We start from the raw sequence: 19,866 nt of genomic DNA on the forward strand, positions 1-19,866 counted from the left end.
TTTCCATATGACTAACAATAGGTACCCAAACAAATGTGTCTCAGATGGTATTCTATAAACTTACAACAAGTCAAGTTAACATCCTAAGACGCCTAGCTTCTGAACGATTAAAGTGGGTGTCAAACGAATTGTCAATGTCAAATAGTGATTGTGTTCCGTTCACATTCATTTGCAATTTTTAAACATCAGTCTTGCTATTGCATTCGCACGTAAGTAAATCGTTCCGGCCAGAATTTTGTTGATCTATTTTTAATGCTAATGTAAACAGAAATTCGAGTTGTTACAAAATGCTAATCTGCGTTTGACGTTTGTCAAGTTTCGATTTATCACTTGATATTAATTTACACCTATTTTTAATTTGTGAAATTGCGGCAAGTGTGTGAAAAACCGTGTGTACTTGTTAGAATAAGTGTATGTGACCTAGTTTAAGAGTAACGTACGAGGTAAGAATAATTTACAAGATGTTTTAGAATTTTGAATTGTTGTGTTTATTTTAGTGGAATGTTGCTCAATAATCGCTATTTTAAGTGGTGACAGGCGGCGTAGCGTAACTAAATCTGTTCACTCACAGAATTAACGTGTTTATTGATATTTTACGAGATACGATTACGTAGTTTACCTAACAGGTAGCTTTCTTTGTAACACCTTTTACAGCATTTCCTGGCTGGTTGATTACATAAATGGATCGATAATAGCTTTATAGGGGAGTAGTTATTAGTCACCACCTACTTTTAATGTGGGTTGCCGTTTATTTAATTACCAGAACAGTCCCAAAATGAGTCACACCAGCACATCAAAATATGACTATTAAACATACTGCATTAAATTTGTGTACTTATGCTGATAATAATAGTTTTTGTTTTATCAAAATCGGGTCAAAATTACCGAAGTTACAGCGTTATAAAGTTTCACTGCATTTTTAAATTTGCGTTGCTTCGCGCGCTATGCGCTGACGTCACGACGCGATAGACACGCTTGTTCGACTGCGGGTGATGCGGAGTTTTGACTTGAAAAGTGATTTGCATTTAATATTTAAAGAGTCTGTGTATGTGTATGTGTTATAAATTTAATCATCGTGTTTTTTGTAAAATAAGCCTCCACTAAGATATCCTCGATCTCGATCGTCACGCACACAATCATCAACTAGACCCAGGTAAAGAAAGTTGAACTCGTATACTACTAAATTACTAATAATATTATTGTGTGTAGTTAACAATAAAATTGAAAGTTTGTTACAACTGGCATTACAAATAATGAGTGTTACGTACCTACCAAGTGTAAATTTGGAAAACATAGCTTTAATATAATATTATAAAAAAAAAATTGTCACCCTGCCTCTAATTTTAGTCAGGTTTATGGCTATCATATGAATGCATGAATCTACTCTGTAGGATGTCTTATATGATTGGGTGTGTAATGAGAACTTTTAATTAAACAATTTAATTTTGATATTATTAGATTTAATACAACTACAACAATTTTCAAAACAAAAAACCAACGCCAACTCAACCGCCGCGCTCGGCTCGCCGCCGCCTGTGAGGTCATTGAACTGCTCATTAAATAGTACCTATCCACTGTTTAGTAGATGTTCATTGCTAGCTAGGTATGAACATGATATGGCATCTTGATCTTGAGGAAGTGTTCAAAAGGCAATAAACTTCTATTTAACATTTGCGCTTGACATTATCTGAACCGGGCTTTAAGTTTTAGGTTAGGTGTCTCTTGCAAAAATATAAAACAGTTTAGGTACATAGTACAGAAAAAAACATTTTTTGGGGTGTTTTTTCACTGGACTTAGTACACATAGGAACAATACAATATTTTCTAACCATTTTGTTTGTCCACTATAAGCAAAACAAATGATTTAAAGCGAAACCGCGAGAGACAACGAGCCTATGTAGGTATCGGCAAGTACTAACGAAATAGCAGTGTCGTAAGATGACGTCACACGTCCGTGCGGCCGCTTCGCCGGAGTTTGGCGCGAAGGCCATACTTTGACGTTTAATATCTCGGTCATTTTTGAAGATACGAAAAAAATAAAAACAGATTTTTTATCCTTGAAGTACCTAGTTTTTAAATATGCTTATAACAAAAATCATTGGTGTGACTCATTCTATAAATTTGACACTTAATTAAAACATGATTTTTAAAAAAACTGTTATTTACTATGTGCTCCAGCAATAATGCAAAAAAGTCGTCTCTCATCGAGGGCTCAGTGTTATTTAATATGTAAACAACTTTCTCTTGTAGTAATATTGTTATACAACCTTATTACTTTCTTTTTCATGCACCATGCCCACACACTCCCTTGAGAGTAAGGCTATTGTGTGTAGCATTTCATTGTAATTATTGCCTCCAACTAATCATTATATCAGATTTTATAACATGATTAACATTAGTAAATGTTAATCACCTCTATTCTCTATTTACTTTGATAATAATGTAATTATAACAAAATCAAATAGGAGTCTTGTCCTATTGCCAAAAAAATTGGACAGAAATATACCTTTAATTTTGTATTAAATATCCCTTTTAATTTTCACTACCCATTTTTATTTTTATTCTCTTAATTTACACCTTCCAGCTTACCTGATAAAGTTAAATGATTGCTAGTATTTTCCCCTGAATTAAAATATTTAAAAAAATATCACAGTAATTATTTTAAAGAGAGATGCATAGCAATCTCATATTAAAGATTGGCATCAAATAGCTTTGGGTAGAGATAGATGAAAAGAGGGAAGGGATGAACTGCAGAGGAACAATAGAGGCTTATAAATTATAATCATCAAAAATTCTTTAAAGCAGTTTAGTATGATCAGTGAAATTAAGATGTATGTTGGTATTCTATGCAATATGTCTATAATTTTTGAAATCAAAGGGCATTCTCATATCTTTTTCAATGTGAAATAAATCAATGCACTTTATCTATTCAACAAAAACTCTTTAATCATCAGCCATCATGTCTGGCCAATAAAATCATTATACCATTGCACATTATCAGAATTAGTCACAATTTTGTCATCAGTAATATTGGCATATGTCATTCACGTTGTTCAGGCACCGTTATCTGCGGTAATGTGTCCGTAATGAGTTGAACGTTTTATCAATAAACCAGTGCGGTATGCTATCATCACCCAAAATTGTATTTAACTGATAAGATAGGTTTGGTGTTGGTTTAATCAATGTACCAATTTGTGACATTATGTTTTGTTAAATATCTTTTTAGGTATTTATATTTTGGCATTGATACATTTTTTTTTAATTTTTTCTGTTAGTCTTGTTTTGCAGTGCTTACCTAGGTAACTATTTAATAATGTATGAATTTTAACATCTTACAACCTCTTTGTAGATTATTCTAACAGATCTTAGGCAAAAACCACTACTGATAGTAGACATTCTTGTTGTTTGAGTGGCTGAAATTGACAAACATTTCAAAGACATTTTTTGCTATGTAGACCTTGACTAGATTTCCTGAATGAAATAGCAAAAAGTATAATTAGTTAACTCACAAACTAGACCTCAGATTAAATTATTATACATTGAGTAGTTTGCTTATAGGAATGCATAATGTTATTTAATGTTATCCTTATTTCGTTGTTTTAAAAGTACTCATTTTTTGGTGCCAATTGAAGTGTTTAAGGAGTGGTTAAGCTTGTCGTATTTTGCGTGAACTGCAGTTCACGAGAGGTCGACTAATATCCTGCTATTTTTACGCAAAACCTCTTCAACGGATTTAGTCCAATTTCATACGAGTGGAAGCATCCGGTCAAATAGTTAGTAACTACGAGTATTAAGAAATGAATCAAATACAAAGTGTACATTTTATTGTCTTCAGATAATCAATAATGGCAGAAGTAGGGTTCCCCGGTCAGCACACGACGACGACGACAGTGACGTCGAGCACCGCCGTGCAGACAAACATACGGTTTGATCCGTCCTACATCAAGACTATACCTGGCATACTCAAGATTGTGCAAGTTGTAAGTACCAAGACATTATAATATTTTATTACTATGATTATTGATGATTGCCATGTGACTGCCTCCGTGGCGCAGTGGATTAGGTCCCCACGTCGCTATCAGGTCTTGGTTTCGATTCCCACACGGAAAATTATTTGTGCGATCCATAAATATTTGTTTCGGGTCTGGTTGTACCTACTTTGTGTCTGTTGTTTCTATGTTTGTAAAAGTCCCCCCGATACAAGAGCAATCCTTACAGCGAGAGTAATCTCGTAAAGAAAAAGTTACAGTGCCGCTATCACAAACTCATTTACATCACTATTCGTCGCAAAGCTGAAATAATCTTAGTTGAAACACTTAAAGGTGCATTGTTTTGAATCCTCAAAATGCGCCGCCGTCCGGTGTTGTATGTGTTGGCTAACTGCAACTAAGCTTGCTCATTGAGGCAACTAAATTGTCGCAAGGCGTGGCAATTGGCATGCGCCTTCCTCGAAAAATAATGTTCAAAGTTCAAATCAAAGAAATCTGTCCCTAGGCTTTAGGCTTTTTCTAAGGTACAGCAGTATTTAAGCTTACACAGCTTACTTACAAAAATGTGTTGAAACCCCGGAATTTTGCTAACAAAGATTTTCATCGTGACGCATAAAATCTTAACCTACCTTTAATACTGGCCCCAAAGCCACTCAATACTTGCGTGAGTAGACCATTTTATGTAAATGACACAGTTCATTAAAACCCTTAGCTTTCTTCACCCTGCGGCCGAAGCTACCAATTTTAGTCGACCGTGAACTTGAAGTCAATTCACCTGACCTTTACGATAGTGACCGTATTTAACGCCACTTTATCTTAACATCTATTAAAGGAAGTGTTAGGAGACGACTACATTTAGCCTAGACCCCACCAAGGCATAGACATTCGTATACATATACCATTATAGAAATAAGTGCGAAAGTAACTCTGTTTATTCGTCTTCCGTTCACGAACTGTCAATTTAAATATAATTTGGTAGGACAATAAAATTAAATGTTATTATTTCATAGAGAAGGACATTGGGTACATGAAGCGTCGATTCGGGGTGTTGGTGCGAGGGGGCCTTTTACGGTTTCTGGAAGTCTGAAGCTTGATGCTTGAACGCGATGTTGATAGGAATTAACTCAGCAGCTTTTTGAGGAGTCTTAAGACCTTAGCAGCTTCTAGGCCAGTTACTTGGTTTTCCCTTACATGCATCCCATTATAATTCCCATGTGGTAGTGGCGTTAGCCTTCCAAATTCTTCTTCTATACTTCCCTCTATCATCGACACCGTATTCTGTAACCTCACACTCACTCAGGTTATTTGCTAAATTAAATCCACGTAAAGTCGCGGGCCAAAACTTCAAACAATAATAAAGTAACGACCAGGATTAACGTTAGTTAGTGTATAATAATATTGTCGTAACCGTTAATGTTTATAGCTGTATTGATGATCTCAACTGACTAGTCATTTAGGTATTAGATACGCAGTTACGCTGTCTGTTTTATGAATGACTGACGAATACGCGACTTTTGCCATTATTTGAATTGCTATTTTCCTGGTGATTTTGTGCACTTGACTTAAACTTAATAATACTTTAGTCATCACTCAGTTACCTTAGACAATTTTTGTACTTGTTAGACCCATAGACCTGTCTGTAGGTATAGCAGCGGTTTACTGACATCGGGTCTTCTCTTTCTGTGCGGTGTCTTGAAGACCGTAGGCAGTTCTACCTCTAGTATAGGTTTTTACTAAGCATATAAATAAGCTAAGCATATAAAAAAAGTTATGATATAAATAAGCGCTGTCCATATAAAATTTTATTGCTGTGAAGGCGCACCGCTTTAGCGTCTCCGAATACACATATTCTTTGCTTTCGCGTTAATAATATTGCCGTGAAAAATGTCATGTTAGTTATGAACAAAGAACTTTCTTTATCGATTCTGTCTGCTATTGTACTTAGCTAGACAGTTGAACGTAGCAATTTTTATTATTCAAGTATAAAGTCGTGCCAAAATCCTTAAGTGACCCTTTTATATGCATAACGGCACCCAAAAACACTATCATACTAACATGATGCTAGAAGGGAAGTTCATAGGGAAAAAAACAGGTGATGATGCATGACAATGCACAACTCGTCATGCTAGTGACTACATTGCGTTAGTCACCCGATTTGTTGCTAGGGTTTCTGTAAAGGTCGGCTCCTTAAGCCGTAGTTTATCTCTATTTTTAAGGCTATCGAATATGTACCTCAGAAACCGGGAGTAAGTATACTATAAAGCCTGCAGCAGACTTGCAGAGTTACTAGGCAAGTCAGTGATTTCCCCTAGTAATCTCGTCGATATTTGGCTTACTCTGCTTTTCGTAAAAACTCTCTGTAACCGCAAGTAAACTTGCTCATGTATGGCCGCCATTTCTGATTTCGGTATCAGTCTATCGATTTTCCTTAAAGGCAAATAACAAAGTAAATCGTTGCCTAGATTTATTGTTATTGTTAAGAATCAATAAGCTGTGTATTGTTTGTAAAGAGCAGTGTCCTTGTGCGGCTCAATGTTACCTTATCGCCTTTATCAACTGGCTAAATGACGTGACCGGCACCGACCACCGCTGCGACGTGTGTTATACACGCGATACTGCCTTTTGTATTTTGTATTTGTTGTATTTCTATAAAACTTATTGTAATTCCTTGGCCCAAAAAGTTATCAAAAAGGCTTTTGAAAAGTCCATTATGTCAGGTCCTTGGGTGTTAGGAGTTCCAATTTGAGAAGCGTTCGTCCAAAATTGTAACGTAGCTTATGTCTGGCAAACAAAAGTGGTGTCAGAAGGAAAAAATTGTAATCCTTTTTCTTTTATCAATCGTCTGCCAAGCGTATGTCTCATTCATTGTTATCATTGATCCTTAAAATTTCTCTCTATCTATGGTCAACAACCAGTTTTTGTTCATATCTACAGACACGTTAGAGTAGATTCAACGATTAAATTCTGTTTTGGACTAACAACAACGACTTAAAATCATCAGAGCTTCTCTGCACAGACTTAGACTTCTATCATAATAATGTATAATGTCGATATTGTGATTTGTTTATCACAAACGATCCATATGAAATATGATCGGAGTATTGTTCAGTCGTTAGGTGACAGTTTCTTATTCCTAAAGTACATTCGTTTCTTCAAATTCAAATCATTTATTGCTTACTAAGTTATATATACAAAATGATCTTATATTAGGGTAGTGACAAACTTAGTAGCCTTTTTCAGGCATTACAATTTTTACAGGGTAGAGTAAGTTAAGTTATTAAATCTTCCATAATCCTCTGAACTTTGATATGGTAAATGATGTGTGCCCTTGATTATGAGTATGTTTGTAATACTGGGCCAAGTACACAATAAAACAAAATGTTTTCCCGCCGACTGTGAACACAATAACTTTTCTCACGACTCGTAAAACTCGCTACTTATATGTTGTAAGAGTTAGTGTTATGAGGTTTAGTATACGAAATAGCTAAAAGAATTTAGTAGGTATTCGGTTGTATGTATTTAATTGCAAAACAAACAAGAATTTAGAAGATGATTGCGTTTTTTTTTGTCCCCAACCCACACTTGACCAGCGTTGTAGACTCAAAGCATAAGCACTCCCTCTTTCCGGGAGGAGACCCTTGCCCAGCAGTGGGGCATTAATGGGTTGAATTTGTTTTATTGTGCTTTTAAACTGTTAACCGTATGCGGAATCCTCTATTTAGTTATCTGTTTAATTGTACTTAGTTAGGAGTATGTTTGTCGATATTAGGTGAGACGCCTATTCTCTTGCAATAAGACTGTCCCACAGCTGGACCTGTGCCACCACCTGTAGTGAGAGATGGGTGTTTTAAGCCCGCCATGCTGGCCAAGTACAGATTAGCGACTGTATCCCTTAAAGAATTATTAAATTAAGTAGAACTTTATAAAGATACCAAATATTTTATAAAGTTTGATAATCTGATTGGGCAATTTTGAAACAAATAATCTATATGCCTGATCGGTATCAGATTATTTAAATTAGATCAGTGTATCATAATTACAGGAAAAGATGGGTAGAAACCACAAATAATTATATTGGTATTGTTCGTAATATTACAGCGAAAACGTTAAATGATACAGGTGATTAACGTGAATATTGTGATGCGTGATATATGCATAATTTAAATATGATAATCTTATAAATACAATTCTGATATCAGCTAATTAGTTATTTTGGAAAGCAAAAATAAGGAGTTTCTTTGTTGTTCAAATAAATGTGGTCTTGTCTTTGAAATCAATTGTTTCGCGGGGTTATATTAGGATAAATTCTAATTTTAGTTGTTAGTAGCATATTGCTAGAATCTAAATAAAATTGCTATCAAACGAGCCCAAATTAATTCTACGCGTAGAACTCTTCTTGGATTCCCGCACACAAGAACTTTTACTTCTTTTTTTTTATCAGAAAAGCATTTACGTCCAGTGGTTAAGAGTCATATTTATTTACAACCAACTTTTCAGACACTTTCAACTCTTAAAAATATGCATATTCAAAAAGACCACAACGCCCGTTAACAAAAACATGTATTTTTTTTTAAATTATGTTTTATGTAACAATCTTACAAAAACGTAACTTAACCTATCACATATATTTTAACGGAAACTTTTCTTTAATTCCAGTCATGCAGTCTCCTAGGCTTCATTTGCATTCAGTTCTCGAACCTGAACAGCGCGAGTCGCGGCTCCTTCTTCAGTTGGATCTCCATGATCGCGTTCTGGTTCACGGGCATACTCCTCGGCTTCTACCTGTTCCACATACTGGAGAAGTTCTACAAGATACCGTGGCTGAAGATCGAGTTTGTCTTCTGTGCGCTGTGGACCTTCTTCTATCTGCTTGTGTCGATTCTAGCGACTACTGTGCATGATAACCCGCATTCGGCTGCTTCGGTAAGTTGATTTCTTGGGGTAATAAGTATATTTTTAATTAATAAACGGCCAAAATAGGCATGAAGACAAATTATTTCTTCAGCTTCCAAGGGGGTGGGAGTGTGAAAATTAACTCGCAGCTTAGAGGCTGGCATATGCTTGTGCTATTGGTAAAAGATATCTTTAAAATTTTTGTGTCTGATTCGGGAAGGGTAATTTTGTGTAGCCTTTTCTGGCAGCTCGACCCTTGATGACCCATATTATTACTGTCCCAAGAAATAAATGATATTTAAATTTTCAATTCATCATTGTATTTATTCTTCCAGTTCTTCGGCTTCGTAGCAATGATTGCATACGCGGGTGACTGCTACCTCAAATGGGTGGCCGTCCGTGCCGGTGGCCTGGCCCAGGGCTCTCGTGTCGTCTCCAAGCAGACCACCTCTGTGGAGTCCCCACCTCCCAGGGAAGGTTACTAATAAGTTCTGATGTGGCTAGGAGGTAGAATAAGAGCTTTAGAAGTTAAGAGAAGAGAAGAGAGGAAGGTATTTTGAAAATATTGTTGTGTGATGTGCAAGTTTAGTAGGTGCTGATGAAAAGTATTATTATCAAAGCCGAAATATCAAGTCAGTTGCTAGTGTTTGATGTATGTATATATTTTATGATTTGGCAGATTTTCCATGTATTCACACAGACATACATACAAACAGTCCATAATTCCTGTTATACCATTATGACAATGGATAATATCGGCACTCGTAAACAGTTTCTTGAGTAACTGTACTGTGAGAGTTACTTATAATACGTTTATACATATTATCACTATCTACAGGTTAAGCTAACTATCACTTAAACCACCCCTAGCCACACTTATAGGACAGGTTAAAAGACATAGTCACAAAGCACTTATAGATGTGTTTTGAATGTTTATCATGTAAATATTGTTGCATGCATGCATGCATCGCATGGCGGTTGAGCTGAACTATTGTATGCCTTTATCTTAACTATTTCCATACTATTTGACATTTATTGAGTTTTCTTGTTGCTATAAGAAAACTTCTGGAAGTACTTACTATAAAACAATGGAAAAGATGTTTCGTATTTGTAAAAAGTCGTAAGAGATAATGAAAATAATGTCACTTAAGCTGTTTTTAACACTGGAAACAAAACGTAGCTGAAACTTTAGTAAAATATTTTTTGGTATATAATGTTATTCTTTTTAAAGGCTCAGCTCAGCCGATGTTTTTCTGGTCTAACCTTCTAGCTTTTAATTATAGATTTAAGTATAGAACAAAATCATGTACTTATATTAATTAATTTCTACTTACTTATTTTTGTTAAATACTGGCACACTAGCGCCAATGAACAATCAACGAACAATTTCTAAATGCATTTTTATATACTTACTTCATTTTTTCATATTTTTATTACTTCAACCAAGAAATCATTTTATTTTATCTCTTTTATAATTATTATAATTGGGATATTTACAATCTATAAAAGATCAAGACCCGATTTTACCTCTTATAGTTGGCCTACGTAGCAATGTTACGCAATAGTTAAGATGGTCGCCACGCGCCTCTAATTCAATATCACTATGCGGTCACCCATCTATAAGCTATCCGCACAAAATTTGCTTAACTTGATCGTTTATCGACCGGTAAGTGCATCTAACTATGATGGCGTAACTATATAGGAACGTTAAATTATATTAATATCCTTATTATAGTAAATTAAAAAGGGACAAAAATCATGTTTTTTGTTTATTTTTTTCTTAATATCATAGTGTGCTAGTTCAATAGTTATAATTACTTGTAATTAACACAAAAAGGTATTAACCAAAGAAACAATGTACCTACAGGGTGTTACGGCTCAATACGACTGGATTATACATGGTGATCTGAATGGAATCATGACATTTAATGTATTTTTGTATTCGATGTTTGCACCAAAATGTTTGTATGCACTTTATTATGGATTGTTAAAATATGTACATTATAGTGTATTTCAGTAAATATCCTTCCTGAAAATGCTATACGTTTTTTTTAATATATGGTGTTATATCCTCTTGGGATAATGTATGAATTAAAATAGTTAAAAAAAACCTAGTATGGTTAAAACGCCCATATTTACCGAATTTAGTGTTGTCTTCTAAGCACTTATGTCACAGTGACTTGTTAACCCATCTTATTCTCAACCTAGAGTCCGTTGCTTACATCGCCTTTGGCGTGGCAAACGATGCACTCTGCCATTTTAATAACAAGAAATATAATTAATATGGGTATTCTAGAAAGCTTAGAAAAATAACTGAAATACACTACAATATTGAAATATAAATACACGTTTTTAAAGAAAAATATTTTCTATAGCACTTAAAAAAGAGCCTTAAACCACTATTAAATAGCCTTACACAGTGCCTTGTTTGTTTAAAACTTAGAAGTTATATTATAGTCATAATTAATTTTAATATATCGTTTCACAAGACTTTGCCGATGACCGCAAGTAAAACAGTTTACAATTAAACGAAATTTATCGGCAAATCATTTTGAAACAATACACTTTAATATAACAATTTGTTTCATGAAACTTTGCCGGTGAATGTTAACTATTGATTGTAAGTCGTCGGCAAATGATTTTGAAACGTATCTATATACCTCTTCCTATAACAACGAAGTATTTATATTCTATTTTTCTTTTAATGTTATATAAGTACATGTACTCTCTCATACTCTCTATATACTTATTATGGCATTTTTTTGTAATTAACCTAGTCTTAAAAGTGGTTCTAGCCAAAAATAGGCTTAACTCATGCTTTTTTAATACCAAGAGGCTACGAAACTTTATAATGAGCTCTTCAGAAGACAATCGACTGTAGCACGAATGGTCGGGTTTTAGCTTTACTTTGTCTCCGTTGTTTGTATGTTTGTACAAGAAATGTTCTGATAAGCACTTTTAAATGATCACCCATCTTTGTACTGACCGCGTAACGGTTGCTTAACTTAAACGTTTCAAGATAATAGTCATCTCGATTCCAATATACAACTTTCTATTCTTATTTTCAAAGCATTTTATGCATCTTTTTGTATAGCATCCTTATTTTTAACAAATCTATGAACTTTCTAATTTGAAAAGGACATAAGTCTCGGTACAAAGACAGGATATGTGCCTTTTTGGAAATATATTGTTTTTTTTAAATTAATTTAAGTATTAATATGTTAATCGCCATTTTGTTTTGAACGTTCAGGTACGTATGTATACTATACACAAATATTATACATATTAAATAATATTTTAATACTTTATTTTAACTTAAGATTGACTGCTCATTTTCTATTTAATATATAAATGACGATAATATATTACAATACTATATTATTATTAAACTACTTAAATGTTAAGCATATATTTTTATTTTAAGATCCCAACGCAACTAATTCGCAGAAAAGCATTTTTTTTTAAATAAAAGCTTGTTTAATGACTTGTAGATGGCGCTGTCATCGCACTCTTGTTGTTTTCAAATTCATCGCTTATGAATAAGTGCTGGATAACCTATCTAATGGGTGACGGCAAATATATGTATAAAACTGTCAGTATTCCATCTGATATCCTAATCGAGACTTATTCAGAAGTGGTGAAAAGGTAAAACCAGCCATCAATCGTTTTAACAGAAATAATGTATTATATTCTTTGCTGAAATACTGTCTGCTTTTATATTATTATTATTGCGCTGTAAATATGAATGCATTATCAGTATATTTAAGATGTTTTTTTATTATTATTTATGGCTATTAGATTATGTTATTGACTGCCATTTACCGTTATTTTATTAACATACTTTGAGCTATGACATTTAACTTTGCACCCTTATGCACTAGTGGTTAACGCGGAATCGGCTAGCCGCTATATGCTCTATTCAGACACAATGTTAATTAGGGCGTACTATCTAATATATAAAATTCTCGCGTCACAATTTTCATTACCGTACTCCTCCGAAACAGCTTGACCGATTCTCATGAAACTTTGTGAGCATATTGAGTAGGTCTGAGAATCGGCCAACATCTTTTTTTCATGCCCCTAAGTGACCCTTTTTTTTTATTTTTATGGCAAAACAACGTTTGCCGGGTCAGCTAGTGTTTGTATAAAATCAATTTACATGGACTCAAAATAAAATATAGGTGTGTGATAAGATTGTATATTTTTATGTAAGATTGTAATCTTTGTAAGAATTTTGCACATTGCCTAAGCTTGTTTAATTACTAATAGACACTAAACTATATTTTATGAGTATTTTAATGATAACCACAAATAATGGTGCCTTAAGAATTCCATGTACTTTAAACTTACCATATTTATCACAAATTTTATTGGGACACGAAAAAGAAGTGATATTTCTTGTGAATGAATGCGCATCGTCTCATCGTTACTTTTTGACCGAGTTACTCGATTGTTATTCAAATGTTGACCAAGCTATGACTGGTCATTGGGTTTGTCTATATAAAACCAAAAAATAATTCAAAGAGCTGCACTATGTTTTCTAAAAATACTATCAAATCTTGCACTTTGTCTAAACTATTCAATAGCTAAGTAAGAATCTATACTAATATTATAAAGCTGAAGAGTTTGTTTGTTTGTTTGAACGCGCTAATCTCAGAATCTACTGGTCCGATTTAATTTTTTTTAAATGATTTATTATATTATATCTTTCAGTGTTAGAAAGCCCATTTATTGGCGAAGGCTATAGACTATATATCACGCTACGACCAAAAGGAGCAGAGTAGCAGTAAAAAATGTTACAAAAACGGGGTAAATTTTGACCCATTCTCTCTTATGTGAACGCAAGCGAAGCTGCGCGGGTCAGCTAGTTATAAATAAAATTGTCAGCAAGTTTTGATTTGAAGGCGTTTGACGACGGTCGCATAGCGTTGGGTAAGGTCCCTCAGGTTAGACCGAGTTATACTTTGTCCAGAAATCGAATAGTTACTTCTTTTCCGTGTCATAATCAGAGTTTTATAATAGTTGTCAAGTTTTTGTTGTTAAGAGTCGATCGTATTTAATGTTAATCTGTTACTCAATGTATTTCGACATTATCATTAGATTAAAGTGTTATTATTACTTACAATTTACGGCGTTTTATTTGATCTTTCGATATTTGAGAGTATGACATTTTCATTTTTATTATAGTTGCGTCCATTAGTGTATAGCAATAAAGGAAAGTAAGTAAAAAAATACGAAAATAAAGACTTGTGAAGTTATGTTTTTTAATAGTAGAAACTAGCCCGTTCTAGGCCAGTGTAGTCTACTCACGGCCTAACCCTTCCTACGGTCCGGGAGAAGACCCGTGCACAGCAGAGATAGTAATGGGTTATTTTTTTATTACTGAAATGAAACAGGTTTTATAGGTTAAATAGTAAGTATATTTATTTATTTTAAATGCATCGTTATAATAATATGTATTATAGTAATATATTATGATTTTTACCTTGGATTATTTAGTGTTTTTGTATGGGTTACACTAAGGGCGAGTCTTTGTAACTTGTGCCGAAACGTCAAGTAATCTAAGGTAAAATATGTTATGATTTCTTATAGTAGATTCGCTTGCGACGTAACATTAAATACTATAGTTTCAGACGCTTGATATCTTCCATTTTGAAGTCGGTCCTGAAAAACAAAAGTTCGTTGAGTATTGTTTCAGGAAATTTTGATAATTGCTTAATTGCTTACATGAGAATGGGTCGTTCCATTTCGAATCATCAAAGGTAATATTTAAACGATGACACGGGATCTGATACAATTTGTTCTTAATTGATTGGGTTTATAATGATCATCGGATCAGTCTGAGTAAGGTAAAAAAAGGTCGCGTAATAATATAGATGTTGGAATACTTAAAAAGGTGTATAGTAGTTTGTAGGTCAATGAGTGCTAGTTCACAGAACATCAGTTACCTCCTGGCGAGTATATCCTTAGCATCGGGCGCAGCGAGCCTGGGTGTAGGCAGTAGTGCATCGTGCGCATGCGCGGGCAGCTCGAGCGCGAGCAGCGCGGCGGCCTGCGTGAGGCGCGCGCAGCGCTCGCGCGCCGCCGGCACGCTGCCGCCCGCCCACGACGACACGCGCCGGGCACGACGCTCCACCGCCAGACCACCCTCCTGGGGGAGGGGAGAGGCAAACAGGTACAATACACGACAAGTTTCGCGACCTTACCCCATTCCAGTTCATTGGTTTGGAATTAAGAAAACGATTTGATACTAGTTTTACCATTCAATTCGAATAGACACATTAAAAAAACATCTGCCTTCGTCATTTCTCATCATACAATAGACACATGTCAAATAGTAAAATCAATAATTTGTTGCAACAACTTTTACTTAAATAACCCTTCTTTACATTAACCCTCCTTTACAGTCGGATAAAAAACATTATAACCTATTCATAAGTTAAACATAATATATTACAACGAACATACCCGATCATATCTATTATGTAGTATAGCAGCCTCGGCTCTCGCCGCTATCTCCGTCAGCGCGGCCAACAACAACGTGTCAACAGCTCGCCCTGATACCTGCGCCCGCGCACACTCCGTGAACTGTTCTAATGCTTGAGGTAATGCGTCTGCATCGTCTTCCATTTCATCTGAGGAACGAAAGAATAATATTGTGTAATTCTCATATTATTGTCAGTTTGTATTTTAGAGTTCACACGTAATGAGCGTATACGAACATGTACGTATACGTACAAAGTTTTATTTCATAAACTTTCAACAAGTATTTGAAATCGTCGTAGTATTTTAAATCTATCAACGTTTTGGAAAAGCTGTTGCTCGTGAGAAGAAACGGCAAGAATCTTATGGATACACATATTATGCTTAACAAGTAATTTAAAAACGAGACAAATCAATCATGACAAATGTTTGTATTGTGACTTTAATACCACATCTGTCTGTTAAATCTAAGTAAAATTTTATTTGTTTCACAGAAACACAGCAATCTGCTGAAATTAATGGTACGCTACGCTTTATAGTTGATAGCAGTTAGTATGTCAAGATAAAACAAATTTTATATCGACTAGACCAAGATGTAGCAGAGAGCACAAAACCGATCAGTTGAATGAACTTGTTCTTTAAGCTACTGGACTCACCTGCATGTGGCTGAGGATCTACCAGCCTTAATGCCCAGGCAACCAGTCTTGGATGTATAGCAGCAGTCAACGCAGCCAGTGCTAAGTCATGAGCGGCGCGGAAAGCAGCGGCGGCGGCTCCCAGCCCGCCCGCACATGACGTCAGCTTGTCTCGCTCAGCTGAGCTGCGAGCGAGAGCTGATGATGCTGAACAAGCTTCGGTGGCTAGACGCTCTGACCATTCTGCCCCGGCCTCTGCTTCGTTCATGTGAGCCTGGTATTAACAAGTTTGTTTATATGCTGTTACGTTAATGCGTGTACGTGCACGTATGTGTGCGTTAGGATTGTTTTAAAATGTTGGTTAAGGTTATGTCGTTATTATTATAAAGTTATTGGGTTGTACCCAGTTGTTTTTACAGTAATAGGCTGATTTCTATTAGTCAATATCGAGTTCATAGACTTTGTTTTTAGCCTGAAACTGCATTAAACGGATGCCCGTGGCAGGCGTATGTTCACTGTGGAAACGCAACGGTGCTTGTCCGAAACGGAGCAATTTAGTAAACAACAGCACGAGCGTCTGCTCTCGTCTGCAGCGTAAAGAGAAAAAACAATATTTAAAAGTTATTTCCTAATTTCATCACATGCTTCCTAACACCCTACCCTAGCACCATACAAACAACTCACTAGATACAACAGTCTCTGTGCATCCACATCCCTGTTCAACCGGTGTGCGAACTCAGCGGCGGCATCGAGCGGCGCCTGTGGTCCCCGCGGCGGCGCCAGCGCCAGTGGTTCGTGTGGCGGCGAGCGCAGCCAGCGACGTAGTGCCGCCGCCACGTCGCGCTCTAGAGCCGCCGCTACCTCGTTCAGTACTGCGCAGGCTCCGTCTACACTGCCTGATGATATCGCGCGTCTAACACGTAGAAATATGTCGTTTAATTTTTTGATGACATGGTAAACATCGACGGGTCACTTACTTTTGGTAGAGACGCTTTGATTACGAACCATGCGGGCCCTCTGATGTTTGCCACGATTTATGAATTAAAAGGTCAATCTATGGGTAATTTTTTATTAAGTAAGAAGTTGATATTATTAAAAGAAATACACATGCAAAACATTCAACGATAATAAATGTCTCTTTGTAACAAAAACAGGGACTTACCTGATAACTTTTCTAGCGATAAAGAACACATCATCGACGAGACTGGAAGTGGTAACACCAGCCTGTGGTGTTGCCATCTTCAAAGCTTTATTTACGCTCTCCTCCAAAAAGTACCTGTAAACAAACAAAAATTTCAAAATTACAAATCTCACACATAATAAAATAAAAACTCACTAATAAAATAAGCCTTTTATGTTTTACCTCTCTAAAGCCAAATAATGTCCTAAAATATCTTGCGCAGTTCTCATTAGATCACAGTCAGCTATGATTTTCTCTACTTTATCCATACACGCCTTTTTTTCTGCCTCTTTGGATGGTGCCGCATCCACCTGAGAAATGACAGGAATTCTTAGAACTTAATGGACATTCCATTGGCATATATTTTTATTTTAAAACACTAAACCTTTACACACTAACCTTTTATTTTAAGACAGTAAATTATTAAATTTTAGATATTTGATATATTTTCTGTAATCTATGCTGTCAAAATCCTTCCTAAGGCAAATATAAATTCATCCATACATTTTAATATTCTCTTCTTGAAAAAGTATATGTTCCTTACCTCAGTCTTCCTCCTAAGGAACATGAAATACAGCCATATCCTTGAGTGTATGAGGGCCAGCTCTGTCAGTATCGGTTCAGCACTGAGTGGCGACATTGCTGTGCGCTGCGGATCTGCCTCTAATCGACGAGCTACAACCAATTCGTTGTAAACACGACGAACGCCTGCACACACCTGGGAAGAGAAAGACCATTTGTTGAACTGAGCACTTACTTTTAAAGATTTTCTAATTAGATTTTGCTACATTATGAAATTATTCCGCGGATTTAATGCAGATCTTAACTTCTAAGAAATATTGAGGACTCGAGCCCGAAAGTCATTATGAGTAGTAACAAAAAGTGTAGCATAGCCATTGAGCAGACAGTAGGAAGGCTTTCAGTATAGCATATTCTATTATACAGTATACTTTAGTTAATAAAGTGTTATGTTGCTATTTCTTTACGATACTCACAGCTGGTTGCAAAATCTTGATAGTGTTAGTAAGTAGCGAGTGTGCCTGAGCCGTCAGGTGCGCATTCCTGGCGCGCTCCACGGCGCCGCCCGCCGCCTCCACCACGCGGGTCACGGCGTCCGCGAACACACACGCGTCTGATCCTATGTCTGTCACCACGCAGGCGCGGCGGATTGAAGCCTCTGTCTGTGTAAGTAAAAAAAAAATATTTTAATACAAGTTTCGTCAAACAGCATCAATAGGAGTCATAGTCAATGAAGTCAAATCTAGATGAATTTTGATGAAAAATGTTGCAAAAAATGACAACCATTTAAGAAAAAATATTTCTTGTAAGAAACATGGTCAAAACTTATGTTAAGTAAATAAGGTACCTGAGTAGTAAGATATTTAGCTAGTAGATCAACACCTTCTTCTGCTCGTCCAATCTGTGGGAACAGCTTGAAGAGTCGCTCTATGCTTGCCTCATCTTCTTTACGAGCTGCTTCTTCAAATCTAACAACAAGCAAAACCAACAATAATAGTAAAATGTCACTTTTGTATAAAATGTTTAACACTTTTGTTGAATCTTTTCTAAGGAATGTACGTACTTGCGTACTAGATGTTCTCTGAGTGTGTTGGCAGCACGTGTCATGGCGTCCCGAGGGTCAGGTGCGCCACGAGCTCTTGCTGCTGCCACAGAACCAGGGTCCATACTGAGGAAACGAGATACGTGACCCGCACCTAGAAGCAGAATCTTAATTTTATATTATGTTTACTTCTGTGTGTAATGAAAGCAAATAATATTTTGAGATCATTAGAATTACATAACAATAGTCTGAGAGTATTTGGACTTTTAATAACATTCACTGTGTCAAATTTTATCAAATAAAAAAGAAAAATGTAGAGAATATAGCATACCAGTTTCATAATCATGTGCTTTGATAGCAGCTTCTACTCCAGCACTACATAGTTGTAGATCTATCAAGTCGTGTACACGTCGCTGACATTCTGCTACACGAGACTGGATCAAAAACAAGTTTGTATGAACAACATAGAAATAGTTTATTTCCCAAATGAATTACTAAGAAACTTTGTTTCCCCAAATTAATTTCTATAAACTTTGTATGTGTGACTTACCCTTGCAAGGTCCAGCTGTCGTACTTTAGCACTAACGTCCCTCGCTAGGCCTGCTGTCTTGTCCACCATATCCGCAGCGATCTGAGCATCTGTCTTCACTTCGGTCAACTTGGTATAAGCCTGACTCGCAGTGCGCAGACGGCCCTCTAGAGAACAGGCCCGAGATAAAACCCCTGACAGAGCCTCGTCCACCTCCGTCTAATAAAAATATAGGATGAATGATTCCTTTCCTGTGCCATCGTCATCACAATACGAAAACTGACACCTTACCTCCTCTTTCTCAATCTCATTGAGTGCTTTCTGTAGTCCTTCATCTGTAGATACATCATATTTCTCCAGAAGAAGACTTAGTGACATACTTAATGTTTAAATATTGTTTATTTTTATTTACTAACACCGTAACCTCCAAATTAAAATTCTGAGAACGTCAACAATTAAATGTCAATTGATGACTGTCAAATCAAATGTCAATTTCTTATCAGCTGAGTGATCGATATCAGTGCTTGACGTTTTTTTAAAGGATTATTTTCGTGAATCCTTTTAATATTTGTATAATTTAGTTAAAAACGAAATAA

The 19,866-nt window shown here is 35.8% G+C and overlaps 2 protein-coding genes across 4 annotated transcripts; one reads left to right on the plus strand and one right to left on the minus strand.

Moving 5' to 3' along the window:
• Window positions 1-117: 117 nt before the first annotated feature.
• LOC142987140 (CKLF-like MARVEL transmembrane domain-containing protein 4) lies at window positions 118-14,007 on the plus strand. 3 transcript variants are annotated; one of them, XM_076135700.1, is made up of 4 exons: window positions 118-209; window positions 3,836-3,980; window positions 8,646-8,912; window positions 9,218-14,007. In XM_076135700.1, the coding sequence occupies exons 2-4, from the start codon at window positions 3,846-3,848 to the stop codon at window positions 9,365-9,367; spliced, it is 552 nt and encodes a 183-aa protein (XP_075991815.1). In that variant the 5' UTR covers window positions 118-209; window positions 3,836-3,845; the 3' UTR covers window positions 9,368-14,007. The 3 variants fall into 3 exon arrangements, with proteins under 3 accessions (XP_075991815.1, XP_075991814.1, XP_075991817.1); XM_076135699.1 differs by lacking the exon at window positions 118-209 and adding an exon at window positions 216-443; XM_076135702.1 differs by lacking the exon at window positions 118-209 and adding an exon at window positions 1,019-1,153.
• A 286-nt stretch (window positions 14,008-14,293) lies between these two features.
• Window positions 14,294-19,732, minus strand: Cog4 (conserved oligomeric Golgi complex subunit 4). The gene is made up of 14 exons (XM_076135703.1): window positions 19,562-19,732; window positions 19,292-19,489; window positions 19,073-19,175; window positions 18,763-18,895; window positions 18,547-18,667; window positions 18,176-18,361; window positions 17,725-17,898; window positions 17,364-17,491; window positions 17,163-17,276; window positions 16,685-16,913; window positions 16,022-16,274; window positions 15,351-15,517; window positions 14,831-15,033; window positions 14,294-14,546 (listed from the first exon to the last, which is right to left on the minus strand). Exons 1-14 carry the CDS (start codon window positions 19,646-19,648, stop codon window positions 14,504-14,506), a joined length of 2,139 nt encoding a protein of 712 aa, XP_075991818.1. The 5' UTR covers window positions 19,649-19,732; the 3' UTR covers window positions 14,294-14,503.
• Window positions 19,733-19,866: the final 134 nt, after the last annotated feature.

Source organism: Anticarsia gemmatalis, chromosome 3 (genome assembly GCF_050436995.1).
Source record: "Anticarsia gemmatalis isolate Benzon Research Colony breed Stoneville strain chromosome 3, ilAntGemm2 primary, whole genome shotgun sequence".
NCBI lineage: Eukaryota > Metazoa > Arthropoda > Insecta > Lepidoptera > Erebidae > Anticarsia > Anticarsia gemmatalis.